Genomic DNA, 24,253 nt, shown 5'->3' with positions numbered 1-24,253 from the left:
CCAACTATCATATAAGTACCCTCCTCTCAAATAATGCCCCAACATTTTCCTCTTGAATATTTCTATTTCCTCTTCTTGATTTCTATAAACACAAAGTTCTTCCATCTTTCACTTGCACTTCCTGTCACCAATTCTCACTTTCCACTCACAGCTAAGAGTCTTAGAAAAATCCAAAATTACTACTTATACACCTTTTCCTCTTATATTAGGATTACCCAGGATTCTGATCTCAGATCTTGTCATGAAATGTATGGGGTTGGCCAAAAAGTCTATATGATTTCCTCCATTAAAAAAAGGACACATTTTTCATTTTCACCAATAACTTTATTCATTTGGATATTTCAAGTTATGTTGGCTATCTCCCTCTATTGGCTTCTAGTGGATAGAGGCCAGGGGTGCTGCTAAACATCTTCCAATGCATAAGACAGCCCTGGAGCAAAGAATTATTTGGCCAAAATGTCAATAGTACCAAGAAAGTTCGCAAACCACTTGTGACACATTCAATTAGCCACAGCACCTTCTCCATACACTGTACAAATCTTTTATTGCGTTTGTTGTGTTTTTACCTTTCTTGAAATAATAAAGCATAATATGCCAAAAATGTTGCGTATTTCTTCCATCTTCAATATTAAAATGGCTGCACAAAAATTCATCAATTTTGGTAAGTTTTTTTAAATGCATGCTAATAAGACAGCTGTCACAATACAATCTAACAAATTGTTTCAAATGAAGTAAAAGACAGCTAAGCATTACTAGAACCATCAGGCAGAATAAAATTAAATCAACTTTTTGGCCAAGCCAATATATACGTTTCTCTAATCCCTCCACCAGAATTGCACGGCAGCCATTTTCCCTACTATTGAAGGAGCTGAGACCAAAAAAGGGAATTAAGAGACCTTTCCGGGTCAGCCACACAGTGCATATAGGAGTAGAAGATTCACAACCAGGCAAGTCTGGCTATGGAGTATTCTTCCTTTTGCACTAATGCCATCTCACTCATCTTTAAATCACCTCAGCGAAGACCTCCTCTATTCTAAAATTGACACTCCTATTTCCAAGTGGCTCTGTAGTGCAAAGCCAACATATATAAAACTAGATCTATTACCTTTCCCCCCAACACTCTTCCTATTATAGTTAGTTTTGATATGTATTATCCATACTCTCTTGCTATACATGCTAGACCATCTGATCCTTTCTGCTCTCTCAGTTACCAAATTATAATGCTTCCAAATCCAAATATATCTCTGGAGCTAAGACCCATTTAGATATTCCCAAAACCTGCCACCCATCACTATTTTGTTTTAATCTTCACCAGAGGACATTTTTTCATTGTTTTTTTTAGAAAGAAGAAAGAGAAACATTGATCAATTGCCCTCCATACATGCCAGTACCAGGGACCATACACACCCTACCAAGGGATTGTACGTTTCTGGACCAGGACCAAACCCACAACCTAGGTATGTACCCTAACTAGGAATTGAACTCACAATCCTCTGGTTACAGAACAATGCTCCAAACAACTGAGCAACACAAGTCAAGGCACCCATCACTTTTTAATCTAAATTATTGCATGAGTCTTCCAACTAGCCTTCCCATGTCTGGTCTTGTAATTACTATGCTATTCATTTACAGATATAAAAACTGCATTAAAGTACATACCAAACTCTTTAAGGGTTATTCCTGTTAGGAGTCAAATCTAAGAAAATTTATGTATCAAGCAAAGATCATTCATGCAACAATCATTATCAAACACAAATCATGAAAGACACTCTACGGGCACCAGAAATGCAAAAATAAATACGGCAACTCCCTTCAGGTTGCTGACAATCTCTATCAATTATGATATAGTGTTAAGTGGTTGGCCAGAGCTTTGCTATGGTTGCAAGAGTAACACAACCTAGTGGAAGACTCCTCAAGATGTACTCTAATTACTTTATGATTTCCAGAAAGGATTACACTTGTTCTACACCATCCGTAGACATACCACCTTCCTAAAGCTTTCCTAAAGGGAAAATTCCCTGACTTCCCTCTATAATGCATTACTCACCCCTTCTCCATCACTTAAAGTGCAGTCAATATCATGTTATCTTTTCTTTTAATACTTGAACTAAGTAGCCTCTTTGAGATTTCTCTTGCTATTTCCTTAAAGTGGTAACCTCAAAATTTTGCATTTGAGTTCATTAATATTTAGTTGTTTTAATTACACTTCTGGACATGTAAAATATCATTTACGGTAGCCATCGATTGGAGGGCTACCTTTACAATTAAACACATTTAAAAGCATGTGCTGTGGAAAAAAAGGCAGTCATACTTCCCAAATATCCAATATTTAACCCTGGCATTTTAAGATATATCTTAAAATGTAGGAATTCAGTATATTTTCAAAACTTACTGCAAACTTTGTCCACAAAACCACAATTTGACGAAAAAGCTGATCTTGGGGCAGTAAAAACTCCAGGTGAATAATTTCAAAGTGGTTAACAGCAAATGGAAACACTGTCATAAAAAGAGCTGTCCTCCACAAGACTACCTCGAAAAGGACCTCGTGTTTTACTAAACAAAGTCTGAAATTTAAAAAAAAAAAAGCAATAATAAAATGGCATTAAGCATTGACTTATTTCACGTTTTATTCATAAATCAGACACAAGAAGTGTAGGGAACTGCCGCTTGGCAGAAATCAAAACAGGAGTATTGGGTGACACTGGCAGACCCTTCTGCAATTAGCTAACAATACGACTTCCTGGGTCTGAATCTTAGACAAAATGGAGAAACAGAACCACCCATCACACACGAAACAAGAAACTCCAGAGCAAAGCGGGTTTGTTAATTACCATATGGAAGGAACACCGGACGTGATCCCCCCAAAAATCAAAGCCCGTTGCTTTCAAAGCCACTCTCTAGTCCTTGGCTACGAGTCTCAAACACGGTGGTCTCCAATTAAATTCCAGGAGCGGAGTTCATTGTGGCGGCCCGATCAGTGTACTGATCGAACTGAGCGGCCGGACCTTGGCTCACCTCCACAGCCCCCACCCGGAAGTCTGCGCCCCTTTCCCAACCCCTCCCAAACCGTCACTGGCCCGCCTTCCAAGCAGCCGAATCGCGGCCAAAAATGTATTCGACTGCCTCCGGTCCAACCTCATGTCAAGACACAGGATCCCGATCCTCCTCACCTAGTCTTCAACCCTTACTTCCAGAAGCAAGAACGCGGTATAAACTTCGTGGAGGACGTAACCCAAGGAGCTGCAAATGCGCGTGCGCGTTTCCTCAGCACCAGCCGCCGCCAGAGCCTGCCGTACCCAGTCCCTCAGGTTTACGTCTGTTTGCGGCAGGGACTCAGGGACGGCTTTGGATTGGACAGCGCGAAGGGACCTTGCAGGTACTGAGCCCCACGATTGGGCGGGGACGACGCGCTACAGATTTGAAGCCGGGACGCGCGCTCTGTAGCGCGGGAGGAGCCTAACAGTGCCAGAGAGCTGCGGACGGCTTTCTCGCTCTAACGTAACGGAGAGCGGGCGCGTTGCGACTTAAGGCGATTTGAAAGTAATGCCGACCTAATCGTTTGGGAAACCAAACCATCGTCACCTTATATACAGAAATATTTCTAGTGATAATACTACCCCGAGTTCAGTATTGTTGCCACTTTTTTGTGCTTACATGAACTTATGCAGATCTTTTCTACCTATCACCATTTGACAAATGCTGAAATCTCACGATTTGCCCATGTTACCCACTGCTAACGAGCTCCAATTAGGAAATCATTCCTCGGGATCCAAGGTTCACGATAGCTCGCTACAAAACGGCGTCTTTATTGGCTTGGTGTGGAAACGTGAGGCGATGAGACAAAATTCATCCCTAATTAACCCAACGTTTTCCTAACCTCTTCAGTCGCCGACGATCTGCTCAGCATAAGGCCTTACCTAGTTACTACCATCACTGAAACCATATAGGTAATTTAATTTCACACCTTTCATTTCCTTTACCTCAAAATTTCCAGTCTCAGAGGTAGTCTCTTTTCTCCTTAATGTCATTTAGTCAGTAGTTAACTCCTTAATGTCATTCAGTCAGTAGTTAAGATGTACGGTGCATTTGGGAAGAGAAAAAAAAGAAAAAGCATAGTTTAATTTAAATCCTACTCCTAATTTTAGCCTGGTGGGGGGGAAACATGTTCATTTGATCACTGCCACCTCTAAAATGTTACTCAACCATCATTCCTAGATACCCTGGTTCTTCTCTACTTTTAGAAATGCTGTCTCCATCTGAACCACAAACCACCCTTCCTTGTTTTATCACCTGAAAACCATTGTCGTTCCTACCCTTAATTGCCTCAACTTTCACACTGTACTGTCATTTTTCATGTTATTAGGTTGGTCCTAGGCACTACTTCAACATTTGTTGTAATTGATCAGGTCTGGCTTCTTGACAGTCATGTTTCCACAGTTCTCTTGACATCTCTTCTTGAAACCTCCCAGCTTAGCATTTGCAAAGTGTAATTACCCCTATTCTACCTTTCTCCACACTCAATGAACAAACACAAGTGGAGAAAATCTCAAGATGTTCTGAATCCCGAAAAATACTTAGCTCTAGAACTGAAAGGATGCTATTTGAGTATAATGAGCAACCCTTTGCTTCACAGGGTTTTTTAACTTCTCTATAGCATGGCTATACGTTGGAGATGAACTGCTGGAATGTGTCTATATGTTCCGGACTCTGTAGCCCTTGTACCAAACTTAATAAATGTCCTCCCCCCTCCAAAATCAAGCTACCCAAGCTCTTGCCATAACACCCAACAAGACTCTGGTGACAGGGCTCTACAATCCAAAGTAATCTGCGGGCAGAAAAGCCTAGACTCTGATGCCATACAGCCTAGATCTCAATCCTGGCTCTCACTTTCTAGCTGTGCAGCTTTGGGCAGATGATTTTAACCTGCCAGTTCCCTCCTCTGTAAAATGGGGATAATTCAAGCACCTGCCTCAGAGGTTGGTTGTCAGAATTAAATCAACTTACATAAGGTATCTAAAAGAACAATGGCATGTGTGGAGGTACTCAACAAATATTTGGTATTATCTAACCTTATTCACTAACTCAAATGGAAGAGTCGCACCTGAGAGCATTCCAAATGCATGAGCAGATGCATTGTCGTGATGAAGCTGCCAATCACCAGTTGCCCATAGCTGTGGCCTTCTAAATCACCCAAATAGTTTTGGTGGAGGAATGTCCAAGCTTAATGCAAAATTTACTGCCGATTCATTGCTCTACTTGCTCATTTTGAATGCAACAGCCACACAGTACACATGCTCACTCAATGGCATCCACCCCCCCACTGACTAGAACAGTGAAGTCGTCATTGTTCACACATGCGCATTCTAGCTCAGTCTCATTGGCCGCCAGATTACACTGATGTCGTACAAACTGTTCCCATTATATTAACAATGACTGGACTTTTCCCCAGACAGACCTCATATATCTTATCAGCTATTTATCCTTTGCATGTTAAGCTCTAGGGATATGACACTATTCACAGGAAAGGTGTCTTTAAATTAAATTATAAATTATAATACATGGTTGTAACTATTGTATCATCTATGTGTGATTAACTAGTCACATTTGAAATGAACAAATTACATCTTTCTCTAGCCCTAGAGAAGTTAAATCTTTGAAAACTCCTGAGAAAACTGAACCAAAAGGAATATTACTAGATCCATATATATCATTTATCATAATTAATACAGTACATTGTTTTGAAATTTAAAAAGATTATTTTAGAAAATAATCTAACCCATGACACCCATAAAATTTTATTAAGCAATGTCACCCCAGTAAATAAAAAATAAAAATAAAATATAAAAGAAAAAGAAAATAATGTCTAATTAGATTGAAAGTCGTTAGTTCTACATGCTTGTGCCTTTCTACCTTCTAAATAAATGTCATAACCACCCCCTAATTTTTGATTATTTGGATTCTGTTTTTTAACAACATATTTTAAGGAGACATAAGCTTTACCAACTATCAAATAGAATACATTATATATATATATTTTAAAGATTTTATTTATTTATTTTTAGAGTGGGAAGGGGGGGAGATAGAGAGAAACATCAATGTGCAGTTGCTGAGGGTTATAGCCTGCAACCCAGGCATGTACCCTGGCTGGGAATCGAACCTACAACACTTTGGTTTGCAGCCTGCGCTCAATCCACTGAGCTACGCCAGCCAGGGCTAGAATACATTATATTTTTATAAGGCAACAGATTCGTATCTTTTAAAATATATTTTATTAAATAATCTACTCAAAGAATAATTACAAAAGCTTTAAACAGTAATTCCAAGCAGTAAAAACAAGTTACTTTGTTTAAAAAAAAAAAAAAAAAAGGCCAACCAGTCTATATTATATTTGGCTGCTTTATACACAGGAGTGATTTATTTTACAAACTGGTCAGTTTCAAGATTACCCTGTAAAATTAAAAACATCTCTTAATATGTCTCAAAGACAGACTGAACTTTATGATATGCTTTCACATTAACCAGTATGCAAAACCATTAGAAACTTAACATCATGTAACAGTTCAAAATAAAATCTACAGAACAAGCACTATGAAGTCAGCTACTGGGTGAATCACAGTTAAAACATTACTTGTACACATTTCTTTATATCAAAGATTATCAACCAATGAAAGTAATGCCCCTGTGATGCAGAAGCACAAACATGTTTAGGTTCTAAACACTGTGTTCCAATTTTAATATGGGTACATGTAAGATAGATCCTAATTAGAAAAATTTTCTGAAAGAAAAATGAAGAAAAACAAAAAGCAGCCAGGAATAAAAGCATCTACAAACACTTGAAAAAGGCCTTTAAGTGTTAAGTCAGTGTTTTAAATCCCTTCATCCTCAGGTAACAGATTAAGAGGTTGAGACAGAGATTGCCTACAAGGGTGAGGATACTGGAGGTTGGCAGTGTCAACATCATAAGAGTGTTCTACAACAAGAGGAAGAGGAGGAGAAAGAAGGTGTGTATAACTGGACCATCTCGATCCAGCTCTTGGGGAATCCAGAAGGGGAAAGAAATACCTGCAACAATGAAGACAGGAAAACACCAAAACAGAACAAAACCACAGAAAAAGAAAAACAGAGAGAGAGAGAGAAGTGGTAAATACAAAGAGAACCAAACAGAATAAAACACATGCTTAAAAAAAAAGCTTTAGTATACTCATGCCAAAACTAATAGAACATAATAGCAAAAATTAAGATCCTTACTCAAACAAAGCTTGCCTAAGCAAGTACAGAAATTTTAAAGAAAAAACTATGATCTGTTAAACTTAAAATGTCAAAAAAAATTACCAGCATGAATGTACAAAGGACAAATTTTACAATTTAAAACATTTTCTAATCTCTCAGAAACATTTGGTGCTATCCTGTAAATTTACAAATCTAATAAGCTTTTTCTTTATTTTAAGCAATGCTTCATTTGTAGTAGCAGCAGGCACACAGTTTTTTAAAATTCAAACATGATACTGAAAACCAATTCAAATATACTTTGGATTTCAAAGAACTACAATCTTTGAATATTCTTAGTTGTTTTTCTGAAAAACCTTAGTATATATAGCACAAACTTTTGATAATTAAAAGGGTTCAAAGAATATGTGCTATTGTTGTTATTCTGCCATTTTATAAATTATCAATAATAATTATGTACATTAATTTAGCCAACAAAGATTTATAGCCTTGTCATCAAAGTCACATTTATTTCTATAGGATATGAACTATATGAAGCGGCCAACTAAGAAAATTCTGGGACAAAGAATGTGGAAGATATGCATGCACAATTTCAGCAAAATTTTAACTGCTTCTCTTCTAATACGTTTCCAAATTTTGACGTGAACTTTAAACCATTGAATTACACCATAAAAGTATACAAGCACATATTAAAAATGTTAATTTCTTTAGCAAATAGGAATCAAAAACTTACAAAGATGTTTTCATTTCACTACCAAACTTTAAATGAAGCAATACCAAATGTTTAATTTGGCTACAAACTGTGCAGTTTTTCATTTTACTATTATCGTATTTTTTGGACTATAGGACGCACCCCCCCACCCCCATTTGGGAAAAATAATGGTTGTTAATGTGGCTGAATATGTTATTAAATATTTTACCACATTTTTTGCTTCAAATTTTTTTTTCCTATTTTCCTCCTCTAAAACCTAGGTGTATCTTACGGTCCAAAAAATACAGTACTTTTTTCCCCTTTACTAATATTTTTTAAATATTATAAAGAAATGACAGAGTTGTACTGAATAATATCATGTACACACCAATTCTACAAAAGGTAAACAAATTAACACTCAAAGCTACCTTCATGAAAAATATCTATTCAATCTTCAAATTAAAATTATCCACTTTCATCATTTTATCTTACTGTTTTAGAAAACAAAGGAAATAGGCCTATATTCTCCAAATAAGGCAATATTTTCCCTCCTCCCAAATACTTGTAAGGATGGTAATAATCCTTTTCATTTTAAAACCCATGTTAGTTTCAGAAACATTTCAAAAAAGTTTTGGTGACAGTGTCTGAACGAAAAGCCTCTCCATTAGTATTTCAAAAGTTTCAAATAGTGTCAATAACCTGGCTAATACAAAGGAAAGATATATACTGTATTTTTAAGAGCCTTTGGATTGCATTTAGTAGTAAGCAGGCCGCTGGTGTATCTTGGGAGAGGTCAAATGGTGCTGGGATAGGGAAAAAGGAGCTCACTTTCCATTCCCGTATGCATGCAACAAGCAGCAAACAGCAAAGTTACTCCAGTTAGCTGGTACTCAGCTGTGTTTTCTGTTAAAGGACATAATACAAATGAAGAGAGAATGCATCACAGATCTAACACATATGGTTATTAATACAGTAAGAATACAGATCAAAACTTCAAAGTTCTTTACAACAGAAAATATGCAGTACAGGCAACAATCAAAACCCAGATTTTGTTTTTCTTTTAATTTACACTAGTATCCTTTGCCTCATGAAATCATCTTTATAATCCGATAACTTCTATTGTAACCTGAAACTATTTTCTTGCAAGTACTTAAACCTCAAAATCAAATAGCAGGACTTCTTTAAAAAATACAACTATATAAAATAGTTGAGAAAATTTAAATACAATTTTCTGCTTTTATTTAAGAAGACAACAGAATAACCACAGGACAGTTTTTAAGGCTGTGCTTTGAAGTTTCCTAAAACTTCAAAAATTCCACAAACTTCAATTCCACAAAGAACATGAAAATAATTTGACCATACAAATTCACACGTTTAAATTTGAATAGGAAAACAGTATAATCTTTAGATCACATCAAACATTCTCAAGATAAATAAGAATTAAAATATTAAAAATTCTATAAAATCAAGTACTCAGAATTTACTACTTCTTACAATCTCCATTAAAGTTTTAAACAAACAAAAATATTAACTTACTCTCTCTACAAAGCCTTAATGTATTTTATTTAAACTTTCAGTTTGACCCAAGTCAAAGGCTACACTGCCAGTACTACTAACACACTAATAATCTATGACTAAACTCCTCACTTTTTCCATCCCATAGTTTGTCTTCATCTAAATTTCAGAATATAATTGTTTTTTAATTTTATTTATTTATTTTAGAGAGGGAAGGGAGGGAGATAGAGAGAGAGAGAAACATCAATGTGCGGTTGCTGGGGGTTCTGGCCTGCAACCCAGGCATGTAGCCTGGCTGGGAATCGAACCTGGGACACTTTGGTTCCCAGCCCGCGCTCAATCCACTGAGCTACGCCAGCCAGGGCAGAATATAATTTTAATGCCTCACAACCTACCTGTTAAATATCACAACGAAGTAAACCAAATACAAAGTCAACAATATTTTCTGTGAGTAGTTTTTTTATTCAGTCTTAAAGTCAATTAAATAACACACTTTAGTATGGTGACCAGAATAATTGAAAAAGAAGAGAATTTTTAGTTTTTCCATAAACAGCCTACCTGCCAGCAGAGGATCCATTTAATGAATTTTGAAGATTTGAGATATTTGAACCTATGGAAGGATTTGTGTTTCCCTGCTGAGAACTCCCACTGACAGGGCTCCCATTACCTTTCAAAATACCAGTACACTTCCAATTGTCCATATAGTTAGCTGAAAGGAAAATGGTCAAATACATTAACAAGACTAATACCTATGCTCAAGGGCACAAATCTATGTTCACATCCTTAAATTACAGTTAAACAAAGAAACAATTAAATTACAATTAAAGTGTCCTACAGGCTCCATTTCTCTCAGAATAAATGTTTAAGATATTTTTATAAATGCCTTAAATATATTTTATAAATATATATAAAACATTTACATATATGTTTCAACATGTCTTAATTTTAACAATTATTTTTTAAAGTCTTAAAAGATTACTAATTTAGAAATAAAGCTTTCAGCACTCAGTTCCCTTACTTAGAGGTAATTCTCTATGCTGCAACATTATACATTAACTTAATATCAAGAGAATTCTTTGTATATGTAGGGTATTGGACTTGTTTTTCTTCGTTATGCAAATATAAGTCATGTGGGTACATGATGTCCTCAGAGATGGATGTAGGAAACAAAACCTTTGGGTTTGAGTGGCTTATCCAACACCTAAGTCTTCAAATGCAAACATGGCCAGGGGAGACACTGAGCCCCAGGAAACCCAAGATAGGGAGCCCCACCGGCATGAAGCTGGGTGATCTCACTAAAGCCCAGAAGCAAGAAGGTCAGCAATGCCTATGAAACCAAATTTACACTGAAGAAAGGGAAGTCTGGGCTGCTTCTACCACAGCCTAAAACTGACTTAGCCCAAACTGTACTTTGGAAAACAGTCCATTGTTCAGGTTAAATGAACTAAGCTATAATTTTGGATACAAGGTATCGGAAACCACTAACTAGAGTGGTCCACAAAGGACACCTCTGCCCAGTGGATAAACACCCAGTGGATAAACACCTCTGCCCAGTGGATAAACATCCATACTACAACAACCACAATGTTGCCTACACAGACCAAAGTCTCTCTCAGCATGGCATTTATAAGAAACCTTCAGAATCAGTGGCCTCAAAATTCTTGGATTTTTCAGAGATTTGAATTTGGGAGTCTTGAATTTTTGCAGAGGGGAACTGAGGAAGAGGCTGGGTTTTTCTCATACTAATAGTTGATTCATTAAAGCAATTGTTTAATAAAAAAGGTGACTCTAGTCCTATCCTGAGTTTACATGTTACACATAGAGCAAATAGTTACTTGAATATACTGCATATTCTATTACAATTATTTTAGTTTTTAACATTGCTTGGTTCCACATGGAAACTTAAATAATTTAATTAGTCATTAGATGCAATGAACTAGGTAAACTGATGAAGGTTCAAAATAACAAATTAATGTAAGACATAATTTAAAAGTAACTGTGGAAAGATCATTTTTTTCTAAATGTTTAGAGCACACATTTCTAAGTGAAAATTTTAAAGCAGCAACATAAAGCAATAATTCTTCATTGAACACTCACCTTTCCATAATCTTACACAGCCATCATCGCCTGAAGATGCCAGCACTGTTCCTGTTATATTCCAACTCACTCGCCATACCTGAGAAATTATGATTATCAAACTGAGCCACTATATGGATTTCAAATTTTGATGGCCCACCAGAAGATGTAAGTTCTTTCCTGTAACAAAAAAATGTTCCTGAGGAATTTTTGGAAAAGGTTTAAACACATGCATACACACACACACACACACACACACACACACACACAGAATATCTACCTAAACAAAATATATGGGTCTCACCTACATACCATATTATTTTATAGTAATAATGTGCATACCCATACCCTACTCCCATTAGCTCAATGGGCCGTGTTATGTTCAATTGACTCCCCAGTACCTGGTGTGATCCTACCACATAAAAGATAATGAGTGCCTGTTTCATAGAAGAAAGATACAACAGAAGAAGATTTTATTCCCCCAAAGTAGAGGAATAAAACAGATGTTTCATTTTAAAAGAAAAGTGGCAGAAAGAAAACAACAGAAGGAGAAAAGAAAGGAGGAAAAAGGAATGAAAAAAGAAATGAAACAATTCCAAAATTAAAGCTAAAAGGTTATTCACAACAATGTCTCAGTGCTAATTTAATTTTCTTTGGTCTGTCACCTCTCATTCACCCAATCATTTATAGAATACCAAGTATATTCAGAGGTTCTAATTCTTTGTTGGTACCAGCATGAATAAAACATAATTAAGATAGGGCAGGACAGGGGAGAACAATGGGGGGAAATTGGGACAACTGTAATAAAACAATAACAATTAAAAATAAAAAATTAAAATTAAGAAAATATAAATCTCTTTACTCAGTTCCTCATCCCCCATATATTTATGGATGAAATGTTCATTAAGGAATCCATTCTTCAGATCTCAATAGCCTCTACACTCTTCCCCACACACAAAAATAATCAAGAGTTAAGAACACTTTCTTTCTTTTAATTTTATTTAAATTGTGGTTGCAGTACAATTTTCTATCTTTTACTCCCATCCCAACCCACCCACCCAATCCTCCACCCTCCTCCCTCCCATTTCCACCCACCCTAGTTCCTGTAAACCCTTCCCCTTTTCCCCTGAAATTCCCTCTCCTCTCCCCTCTGAACTCTGTCAGTCTGTTCTTTATTTCAGTGGTCTTTGGTTATATTTTGCTTATTTCTTTGTTTTGTTGTTTAGGTTCCTGTCAAAGGTGAGATCATATGGTATTTGTCTTTCACTACCTGGCTTATTTCGCTTAACATAATAGTATTTCAAATTAGTAATTACTTTGAAAACTCACCTCACCCAGGCTTTAATGTAAAATTCTCACATCTTGGTTGCTATGGCTAGAATGTGGTAAGACCTTCCCAAGTTTGGAGCAAATGCAATGTCATGGACAGGATCAGTAACTGTCATGAGGGTTTCAGCTTTTGCATATTTCCTAGTGAAAAAAAAAAACAATTAATTTACATTAAAAATTCCAGAAATAAACATTTTAAAAATCCACACGTCAATGTACCTCAATTTTTTTATATTGCTCACAGTAAAGTAATGTTTACCTCTGCAGTATGTAGTATGTCCAAGTTTTAAACCCTGAAATTGTGAATGTAGCCTAATTTGGAAAAAGTGCCCTTACAGATATAAGTAAAAGATTTTGGGATGAGAACATTCCCTGGATTTAGTGTTGAATGGCACTGTAAAAGACGTAAGAAGAAAAACAGAGACAGAGAGCAGACAGACATGTGAAGAAAGAGGCTGATACTGGAGTTATCTGCACACATCAAGGAACTCCTGGAGCTACTAGAAGCTTAAAGAGACAAGACAGGATTTTAGAAGGAGCACAGTCCTGAGTTAACACCTTGACTTCAGATTTCTGGCCTCCAGAAATGTAAGCATAACTTTGTTTTAAGCCACCATTTTGCACTTGTTTCTTACTGCAACCCTAGGAAACGTATATAAGAACCCTCCCAGGTTTCTTGTGTTGATTTTTGAAGTTTAGCTTAAAACATTTTAACAAAAACTTAAATAAGAATGATATCTTGATTTATAAGCTATAACATACTTTTTTAAAAGAGTAACTGAATTTCTGCCCTGGCTGTTGTAGCTCTGTGGACTGAGTGCCAGCCTGTGACCTAAGAAGACATAGGTTCAATTCCCAGTCAAGGCACATGCCTGGGTTGCAAGCCAGGCCCCCAGAGTTTGGAGCATGCAAAAGGCAATTGACTAATGTTTCTCTCCCTCTACTTCTCCCTCACTTTCTCTAAAAAAGAAAATAAAATCTTAAAAAAAGAAGAGTAATTGAATTTGAGTATAAATTTAAAAGGTAAAGCCAATTAACAGCAGGAATTGAGTGTTTTAGCACTGATAAAGAAAGCTATACCAAAGTTACTTCATCCTTACAATTCTACTTTATATTTGTAAATAGCGAGTAAGAAAACAATGAAGGAGACAACAGATCAAATTTTTCTATTACCTCTTTCTGTCTCCAATTGACCATCAGGTATAGAACTGAAGAACTATATGTTAAAAAAAGGGGTTAGAGATATATCCCTATCTCAACTTTCTACAACCGTCCTCTGAAATACAGTTTGGGGCAAAATCAGATGTACAGTTGTTCGATGGAAAATAATACAATAATACATAATAATACAAGAATAAGCTGTGTTTTGCATACCCACAACCGTAAACCTACATTTGCCTACCCCTGTACTGGTATTCCCAGGCACTCTCTACTTGGCCTTCTTTTCATCCCCACAATTTTTCTGAAATACCTCCAAGCTAGTAAGAACCTCGAGGTTTCTCCTTGATCTCTTCACACCCTATATTATCCTAAACAATCTCATCTATACCCTTGCTTTTACTAAGTAGTCCTGATTCCTCTATTGACCTTAGACTAGTCATTTTACTTTATTGGTCTCGCTTTCTACATTTAACAAATGATGCTAATGTAAAAGATATCTACCCTACTTATAAGATGGTTGTTGGCATTCATATTTCATAATACATATGAAAAGTGCCCTGTAACATATATAAATGTAGGGTACTTGTATCATTGTCAAGGTCAGGTCCTGTCTTAATATTTTCATTCACAAACAGAAATAAAAATATCCAATACTGGTTAACTTGACAAATGTTTCCTATGTACTGAATGGTGTCACTTCCTACAAAAAGATCAATTAGGTATCAATAACTGAATGCTACATAAGTCTACTCTCACATGTGCTTGTGTAACATGCTCAACCTAATAAAACCTTCAAACTCTTACTTCAAAGAACCAGACCAAAAAAAATCCAAAAATAGCTGAACTCAAAAAGGTCTAAAAACTTCCTAAGTCAATTCCTCCCCATCCCCACCTACAGACATTGTTACCACTTTACCATCACAGAAAATGCCAGGCACACACTAACTCCCTTGAAGGTGAAGACCCAATTCTGGCCAACAGGACCTGATGAAAAATACTGCTAAGATGCTTCTAGAAAAAGTTTTTCTCTTCCTAATACAAAAAGATTCATGAAAGGAAATGCCCTTCTTTACATTTGCAAGGGTCACCTGGCACTTTTGTAATCCTAAGGAGCTGAAACTAACACACTAAGGATGACAGCAAAAACAAAAAATGAAAAATACTAAGGCCCTTGACATCATCACTGAGCAACTGAGCCACTTAATTAACTCCAAAACTTCTCCACAGTGAGGGCTCCTTGTTATGAGACAATATAGGAGATCCAGCCCCTGATCCTACTTATATGTATTCTCCTACCATAGAGACTTATATACAACCATGGATTATCTTTATCACTGGATTCTTTTAAATATTTAGGTACTTTCTATCTGCCCTGTATTTTCTTTTGGAACTAAATCCAAGTTCTTAACCCTGGCCAAGTAGCTCAGTTAGAGTATCCTCATCATATACTAAGATTGCAGGATCAATTCCCAGTCAGGGCACATAAAAGAATTAACCAATAAATGCATGAATAAGTGGAACCACAAATCAATGTTTCCCCTTCCCCCTCTCTCTCTAAAATCAATCAGTAATTTTTTTTAAATCCAAGTTCTATATCCCTTTACTCAATACTTATTTATATAAGTGCCCTGGCTGGTGTGGCTCAGTAGATTGAGGTGCTGGCCTCCAAAAAGGGTCACTAATTCGATTCTCAGTCAGGATACATGCCTAGGTTGCAGGCCAGATCCCCATTGTGGGGGCATGGGGAGGCAACCACACACTGATGTTTCCCTCCCTCTCTTTCTCCTTCCTTTCCCCCTCTCTCTAAAAATTAATAAATAAAAACTTTAAAAAAGTTTTAAAGACTTTCCACCACTTAAAAAAAACCTATTTATAAAGTACTTTCTATTTCTATGTTTTAGAAATGGTCCACCTTTTAAGGTTTATGAATTATGGCTTACATTCACTCTGTTCAGCTATGGTCGAAAGAAATTACTTTAACACATTAGCTGTTCATGAAACCTCTTTAAAATGTGCTATTTATGTGGTTCATAGCTTTGGTAGCTTAAAAGGAGTCCTAAAAGAAGGTTTCCATTCTACATTCTAGAAGTGTGCAGGCCAATACACAGCAGCCACTCGCCAAATATGCCTATTTAAAATTAAAATGATATAAATGAACAAATCCAGTTTCTCAGCTGTAGTAGACAAATTTCAAGTTTCTACATCAGATGTGCGGATATGGACCATTTCCACCATCACAGCAAGTTCAACTGGACAGTACCACTACAGACAAAGCCTCGCTAAAGAAATTAAGAATCTAGGAAGGTAGAAGGCAGGTGTAAGAATCCCTTAAGAACCCAAGTAGTAACATTCTGAATTGCAGAACACATAGGAATTATAATAGTGCTTCTCTTCTACTTCTGGCTCCATGGAATATCTGACTCCTAGACACAAGAATTTTATCTAGCACATGTGAAGCCCAGCCAATCACCTAACGGGTGCTTTTTTCTCCTATGAAGACTCTGAATACATACATCACAGCATGACCAAAATTAAAATTTTCTTCACGTATTCCTACACTCTACCCAAATCTGACCTATTTCCAAAATTCCTTATCTCAAGAAATTACACACTATCCATTGAATTATTAAGCCAGATCCTTGGAAATCATCTTGATAGCTCTCTTCTTTTCTTCACCTCCCACATCCAATCAACCACTACATCCTGTTGATACTACTTTTTAAATTATTCACTTCTCTCCGTCCCCACTGCCACTACTGTTTCAAAGCCACTATAATCTCCCACATGGGCTATTATAATAGCATCTTGCCCTAAATCCACTCATGTTCTCTTCCAAAATACTTTCCACACATATAGAAGAATTTAACTATCATTTGATCCTGTTATTCCCCAACTAAATAATCTTTCAGAGGTTTCATATTACCTACGAGACAAATCCTAAACACTGAACACAAAGTCTTGTATATATAAGCCTTGCATATTTCTCACCATACTTTTCTTTGCCTATGTTCCAACCACAGGAAAAAATATATTGGCTCTCTTGTTCACGGGCCATATCACACACAGTTTTGTCCATCTGGAATGTTTACCCCTCTTTGGCTAACTTCTACTCATCCTATAGGTCTGCTTTTGAATGAACCTTCCTGGCACCCTCTCCCTGAGTGTAAACTTGTTCTCCTGGTTTATAAAATTCATCACCATTTTTAACTGTTTTGTTTGCTTTCCCTGCAAGATAGTACTGGGAAATCAATTGCCTTGTCCTCTGTATCATTCAATTTTATATTATCATAGTCTATCAAAGAACATGCCATATCACAGGAAATTGGCAAATATGTAATAAATAATGCATAATTCAGTTAATGAATAAAGAAACATCATTCTTAAAATTAAATGCAATTTGGAACAATACTTAAAACAAAGCAGTACTGACCTGGTGTTTTCATTATATTCGAAAATCTGAACTTTGGCCATTGCATTTGGACTACTGTCATCACTTCCTACAGCTATCATGGGGGAATGAGCACGAGAGCTAGAAATAAAACATAAAAAATATTTCACATAACAATTAAATTAATTATATTAACTCACAAATTTTATTTTCTTCTAAATTGGCATCAAGCAGCTCTACAACCTACAAGTCAGCAAGACGATGATTAAATTCCCTGACATATACTCAACACAGCAGCACCTTGGGAGTGTATGTCCTAGAGAATGCTCAACATGGAGATCAAGACTACCATCCTTTTGCATTATTTTTGCATTTTATTATAGCTGAGAAAAAGTAGTTTTCTTCCCTAAAAGGTTTCAAGCACTCAATAGGTTTTTAAAAACAGAAGAAAAAAAAAAAAAACCCTACAAGGTCCTCAAATTTTTCTTCCTGAAAGACCTGGTCATTAACTGTGGAGTAAAAAGTAACTCTATGGTACCAAAGTCATGACAAAAAGATTTTAAATACTTTGTACAAAAAAAGAAGAAACCCCTCAGCAAGGCATGCTCCCCACATGTCATTCTCTTCTCCAGACTCATTTTAAAAGGCAAAAAGATAAGCAATGAGAGAATGAACTCCACTGAATTCTAGGCTAAGTGATTTATTTTTATTTAATTAAATATCTAATTACCTAGATATTGATTTCTTTTCCCTCCCTCATGCAGACTAAGTAATATCTCTATGAATATGACACCCTTATTTAAACTTTAACCTTGATCTTGTGATACGCCAACTCATAAACCTGAAAACGGAATGTGGTAATTAAAAAAAAGGCTTAGTTCTTGAGAAGGGTTTTAAGACCAAAGGCGAGGACTTCCGGCAAAATGGAGGAATAGGTGGACGCACCGTACCTCCTCGCACAACCAAGAACAGAACCACAATAATTTACAACAATGATTTGCAGTCATAATATCAGAACTGTCAGAGGATTTATCTAAATGGAAGTAGGACAGCCAAGAAGTTGAAGTAGACCCGTACATCCAGACTGGTAGGGGACGAGCCGATGCGAGCGGGGCGTGGGGCTGGCGCAGGTCGCAGGCGTGCGTAGGTCGGGGGAAAATTTGGCACAAAATCGGCGCGACAGCAATCCGGGGCGCGGGAGCGCAGCGGTGCAGCGTTGATCCCTGAGTACGCAAGCAGCGGCTGGGAGAATCAGTGGGGCAGCGATTGTGGACCAGGGCAGAGCTCACGGCCCAGAAGCCCAGGGAAGTGTCTGGCTCCAGGAGAACGGAAGGGTCGCCATTGATCCCTCCTGTCCCCGCTCCCGCCCCTGCCCCCACATATAAGGTCACAATCTAGCGACTGGGGCGCCCAGCCCCGGTGAACACCTAAGGCTCCGCCCCCTACCATAACAAGAGCGACCAGACCGGAGGAAAATAAATAAATAAATAAATAAATAAATACAATAATAGGAGAGACAGGGAAAAGACAGAAGGACATGTTTCTAGCAGAACAGATCAGTCCCCCAGGACTCATCCTTTTGAGTGACCAAGAAATAGCCAATCTATCAGATGCACAGTTCAAAACACTGGTGATCAGGAAGCTCACGGAACTGGTTGATTTTGGAGATGCAAATTACATGAAAAATGCAGATTACCATAAAAGGGATGCAGGAAGATACACGGAGGTGAGCCAATTGTGAAAGGAAGGAATCTGAGTCTCAAAACAACACAGTGGACCAGAAGGAAGATAGAATCAACCAAGCAGGAAAGCATGATGAAATAAGAATTCAAAAAATCGAAGAAAAGCTTAAGACCATCGAGGACACCTTTAAACGTTTCCAACATCCGAATTATAGGGGTACCAGAAGGGGAAGACCAAAAGTGGAAAAGTTATTTGAACAAATAATAAAGGAGAACTTCCCCAAACTGGCAAAGGGAACAGTCTTCCAAGAAATCCAAGGAGCGCAGAGAGCCCCAAAGAAGTTGGACCCAAAAAGAAACACACCAAGGGCACATCATAATTACTTTAGCCAAGGTAAAAACAAAGGAGAGAATCCTAGAAGCAGCAAGAGATAAGGGGACAGTCACCTACAAAGGAGTTCCCATCAGACTGTCAGCTGATTTTTCAAAAGAGACCTTACAGGCAAGAAGGGGCTGGAAAGAAGTATTCCAAGTCATGAAAGACAAGGACCTACATCCCAGATTGCTCTATCCAGCAAAGCTCTCATTTAGAATGGAAGAGAAGATAAAGTGCTTTTCAGGTAAGGTCAAATTAAAGGAGTTCATCATCACCAAGCCCTTACTTTATGAAATGCTAAAGGGACTTATCTAAGAAAAGAAGATAAAGAAAAGACATGTATAGTAAAAGGACAGCAAACTCACAATTATTAACAACCACACCTAAAGCAAAACCAAAAGAAACTAAGTAAACAACTAGAATAGGAACAGAACCACAGAAATGGAGGGCACATGGGGGGCTAGCAGTAGGGGTGGGAGGAGGAGAGAGGGGGAGAAAAGGTATAGAGAATAACTAGCATAGAATGTAGGTTGAAAATAGTTAGGGGGAGGGCAAGAATAGTACGGGAAAAGTAGAAGCTAAAGAACTCATAAGTATGACACATGGACATGGACTAAAGGGGGGGAACGTGGGGGGGAGGGGGGGTACAGGGTGGAGGGGGAGTGAAGGGGGAAATGGGACAACTGTAATAGCATAATCAATAAAATATATTAAAAAAAAAGGCTTAGTTCTTTATTCCTAAAGCTTAATTACTATAGTTTCTGATAATGAATCAAGTTACCTAAATAAGAAAAATACCAGGAAAACTGCCAAGTTCTCTAGTAATAAAATTCCAAGTTATTTATACTACAATAAACCTTAACCATTCCAAGAGATATAAATTCCACAGTAATTTCTGTATCCCACAAAATCTTTTTTAATGTTCTATAACTTTTTAAAAACTATGTTACATATTTGAGCAAAAAGCAAAACTACATTTACAGTAACATTCTAAAATTATTAAAAATATCTTTCAAACTAAAGCATTTTTTAAATAAAATTATAAAATATCTGGAATAACAACTGAATTGAGGATTACCTCATTTGTACATCGTGAAATAACATGTTCACATTGAGAATGTCTTCCAATCATGACCCAGTAAGAAAAATCACCTAGCACTCTGTATATAGCAAAACTGATTAGCCACAACTCCTCCTCCCTCCTAAGGTTCCATGGAAATGATGAAAAGAGTAACACCACAACAGTGCTAGAAATCAGTGTGCCATCAGAAATTTAAAATTTTGGAAGAATCCCAAAACAGGAAGCAGAAAGTGAGATAGAAAATGCAAAGGGAAACAAAAGCCCATATGGCAATCAGTAAGGATGAAATTCCAGAACCTCCAACCTTCAATCAAAGAATGGAGTGAATAGGAATGAGTCCTAAGGTGATTCATTTAAAGAACTGCAATTAAAAGACCCCCAAGGCTGGCAGATAACTCTGTTCTAGGCTAAAAGTTTGAGAAAGGATTCTAGTGAGATGATTTAGAATGCAAAAAAGAAGAAATAAGAACTTAAAATACAGTAGTCAGACACTGGCAAGGAGAGGGACAAGAAGGAACAAAATACATTAAAATGCTCCATTCCCCAAATCAGGTCCTCCTGACTTTGGCATTTCAGCATTCCCTACCAAGAAATCCTGCTAACCACCCCACCTAACTTAGATGAAACTCAGCCAAACCTGTAGGTAAGTGGGTGAGCTATTAAGAAAACAGAGCACCTAACAGAAGAAAAATAAAAATACCAGTTTTCTCTACTAGCCATAATAATCTCTTGTCATAAAAATAAACAGATTAAGTAAAGACTAACACATGCTCAAAGAAAACAAAGACACGTGTGAAAGACAAAGATGAATGTATACAGATCTTTGAGAAGAGGCACAGATCCTCATTATTTGCAGATTCTAGATTCGTAAACTAACTTAATTGCTACAATTTATTTGTAACCCCAAAAATCTAGTACTTGCAGTTTTCAGTCATTCATGAACATGTCTGAAGCAGCTCTGCAAAAAATTTGAGTCACCTGACATACACATTCCATGCTGAGGTAGTACAAAGTGAGGCTCTACCTTCTTGTTTCAGCTCTCATACTGAAAGCAAGTTATCTCTTTTGCACTCAATTTACCACCATGTTTTCTGCATTTTTGTGCTTTGTGTTGGTGAAACAGTAACCAGAGAAAAAGAAGACTTCTTAACAATTAAAATGACTGCCAATCTGCCACCTACCCACGCTCCACTCCCCCAAACAAAAGGATGGTACAAATATGTGCCTGGAGAACAAGTTGGAGATCTGGGCGATAGAGTAGTACAACTTTAAAGAAATGGAAAATGAGCCTAGAATAATCAAAGATAAGTTCCAGAAAGATAGAACAGACATAATAGAAGAGAACTGTTAAAGAATCATAGAGGATCCCCAATTTGAGACAAGAAATCTGTATTTTGAAAGAAATCACTAAGCATCAAGCAGGATGAATCAAAAAAGACCAATACGTGTTAGTATATGTCTCTATTTACTTTAATACAGTCTTTTTTTGTGGGGAGGTGGGGACAATTGGGGAAGAAGGCATGTATACATATTATAAATCAAGAGTAGTTTTGAGTTATAGATGGGTAATAGACATGTGAGGATCCTTCTGTACTTCTATTACTACTTTTGGAATATCTGAAATTTACTTTAAAATTTTCTTTAAAAAAAAATTTTTTTTTAAAGAAAAAATACCACCCTGGTCATTGTGGTTCAGTTGGTTGGAGCACCATCCTGTGGACTGAAAGGTTGCAGGTTCAATTCCCTCCCTCTCTCTCTAAAAGCAATGGAAAAAAATGTCCTCAGGTAAGGATAAAAAACATTTTTAAAAATAATAATAAAAGGAAAAAAGTCTAGAAACATCCTGTTATATTTTAGAATTCTACTACCTCAAACCACATTCAAAGCAATCAAGGGGGGTTACTGCCCTAAATGTGAAAGGCAAAACCAACCTTCCAGAATACAGTTGACAACCTGAAGGTGGGGAAGATTTTTTCAAATAAAAATAAAAGCACTATAACAATGAAGGAATGACTATGGCTACATTATAGTTCACTACTCTCTGTTTAACTATCAAGTCACCACAGTGTCAAAAGGACAAACCACAAACTAGGAAAATACACCTTCAAACAGAGCTAAAAGTAATAAGACAAAATCCTAAAAACTTCCAGAAAGAACAGGCTACCTACAAAGAACCAGCATTGGACTGACCTCAGACATCTAACATTTAAAGAACAAAATCTTTGAAATTCTTACACACCACTTAGAACTCTAAAACTAGCTAAATTACAATTAAGCATGGGGTAAAGTTAAGACATTGTTAGGTATGCAAACATTCAAAGAGTTTGCCAGCCATCCCCTATGGAAAAAAATTACTTTAGGAGATATGCTGTCAAAATGAAAAAAGTATGAAGACAAGAGGTGATATGAAAACTGTGACAGCCAAGTATAAACCACAAGGAAAGGAATCAAGAAACAAAATACAGCACAGAAGTGAACACCAGATTATTCTGTGTGAACAATAGTTCTTATGTAATAGATTACATTTGCACCTATAATAAATACTTACATAATCTAATATTGTAAATTTGGTTACTGCTTAATTTTTAGAACCAACTTCTAGTCAAAAGTCAAAATATTTACAAATGTATGAAATGACAGTGTAAATATAAATATTGTGAATTTTGCCAGTATGTAAGCAATAGAATATTAGGAAATGGAAGGGAGAAGCAAAATAAGCTAACTTCTTTTTTTAAAAAGGTGAGTCAATATATGGTCTAAAATTGATAGATCACTAAATAGAAAAATAAACATCATTTGAAATTATGATAATTACTACCATAATTAAAACAACTATCAACAGCTCCACAAATATCTAGTGACACATCAGGAAGAGAAAAGTTTTGTAAAGATACCAAATTCTTCTTTCACATATTGAGTACAGAAAATAGGAAGAACAAGGGGTATAAGTAAACCATTTAAAAATAGAATAGTTGACTACCAGAATTAAAATCTAAAAACAAAACCATTAACAACAAGAGCATTTTCTTAGGAGATAGAGAAACTTTTACTTTTCATGTTATACTCTTCTAGATTACTTGATTTTTTTTTAACCAAGTGATTCATTATTCCTTTAATTTTTTTTAAGATCTTATTTATTTACTTTTTTAAAGAGAAGGGAAGGGAGGGAGAAAGAGAGGGAAAGAAACATCAATGTGCAACTGATAAATGGATCATTTGCCTCTCCCATGCCCTCAACTGGGGACCCTGGGCCGCAAACCCAGGTATGTGCCCTGACTGGGAATCAACCTGTGACCTTTAGGTTCACCAGCCAGAGCTCAATCCACTGAGCCACACCACCAGGGCTTCTTTAATTTTAAAAACAATTAATAGAAAGCAATTATGGTGCTGTCTTAGAGTCACACTCTATATGGTAGTTAAAGGAATAATGTAGCACTGACTAGATATAATAATGCACAGAAAAATGCCCACAATTTATTTGTAAGTGAAAAAAAAGTGCAAGAAATGTATGTCTATAAATGTCGTATGGTTTTTGTGTCTACCTGTACGTGATAGTATACACCTGCATATATTTGCATTTATTTGTGTATTTATATAAGCATTAAATATTTATTTGTATGTCCATGGAAAAGCCCAGAAGGTATATACCAAAATATCTTAAATGGCTGGTTTCTCTGTGCAGTAGAAATAGGGGATCAAGAGAAGGGGTGGAGAAGGAAAAATGTTA

General features: G+C 36.6%; 2 protein-coding genes across 5 annotated transcripts in view; both read right to left on the bottom strand.

The window, feature by feature from the left end:
* Positions 1 to 2,521, bottom strand: part of CEP192 (centrosomal protein 192) — a 137,907-nt gene extending 135,386 nt beyond the window's left edge. For all 4 annotated transcript variants that reach the window (XM_036009352.1, XM_036009351.1, XM_028523803.2 and 1 more), the window contains exon 1: positions 2,393 to 2,521. The gene's annotated coding sequence lies outside the window, so the exon portion shown is untranslated. The remainder of the gene's footprint in view (positions 1 to 2,392) is intronic.
* A 5,715-nt stretch (positions 2,522 to 8,236) lies between these two features.
* Positions 8,237 to 24,253, bottom strand: part of SEH1L (SEH1 like nucleoporin) — a 61,541-nt gene continuing 45,524 nt past the window's right edge. The window contains 6 exon segments of the mRNA XM_028524315.2: positions 8,237 to 8,821; positions 9,992 to 10,142; positions 11,531 to 11,615; positions 11,617 to 11,689; positions 12,839 to 12,979; positions 17,430 to 17,528. Of these exon segments, the coding sequence (XP_028380116.1) occupies positions 8,809 to 8,821; positions 9,992 to 10,142; positions 11,531 to 11,615; positions 11,617 to 11,689; positions 12,839 to 12,979; positions 17,430 to 17,528 (562 nt within the window). The 3' untranslated portion in view covers positions 8,237 to 8,808.

The sequence above is a fragment of the Phyllostomus discolor genome, chromosome 9 (assembly GCF_004126475.2).
Source record: "Phyllostomus discolor isolate MPI-MPIP mPhyDis1 chromosome 9, mPhyDis1.pri.v3, whole genome shotgun sequence".
NCBI classification, from domain to species: domain Eukaryota; kingdom Metazoa; phylum Chordata; class Mammalia; order Chiroptera; family Phyllostomidae; genus Phyllostomus; species Phyllostomus discolor.
The sequence above is the reverse complement of the archived record's forward strand: the minus strand, read 5'-3'. Positions and strand labels throughout refer to the sequence as shown.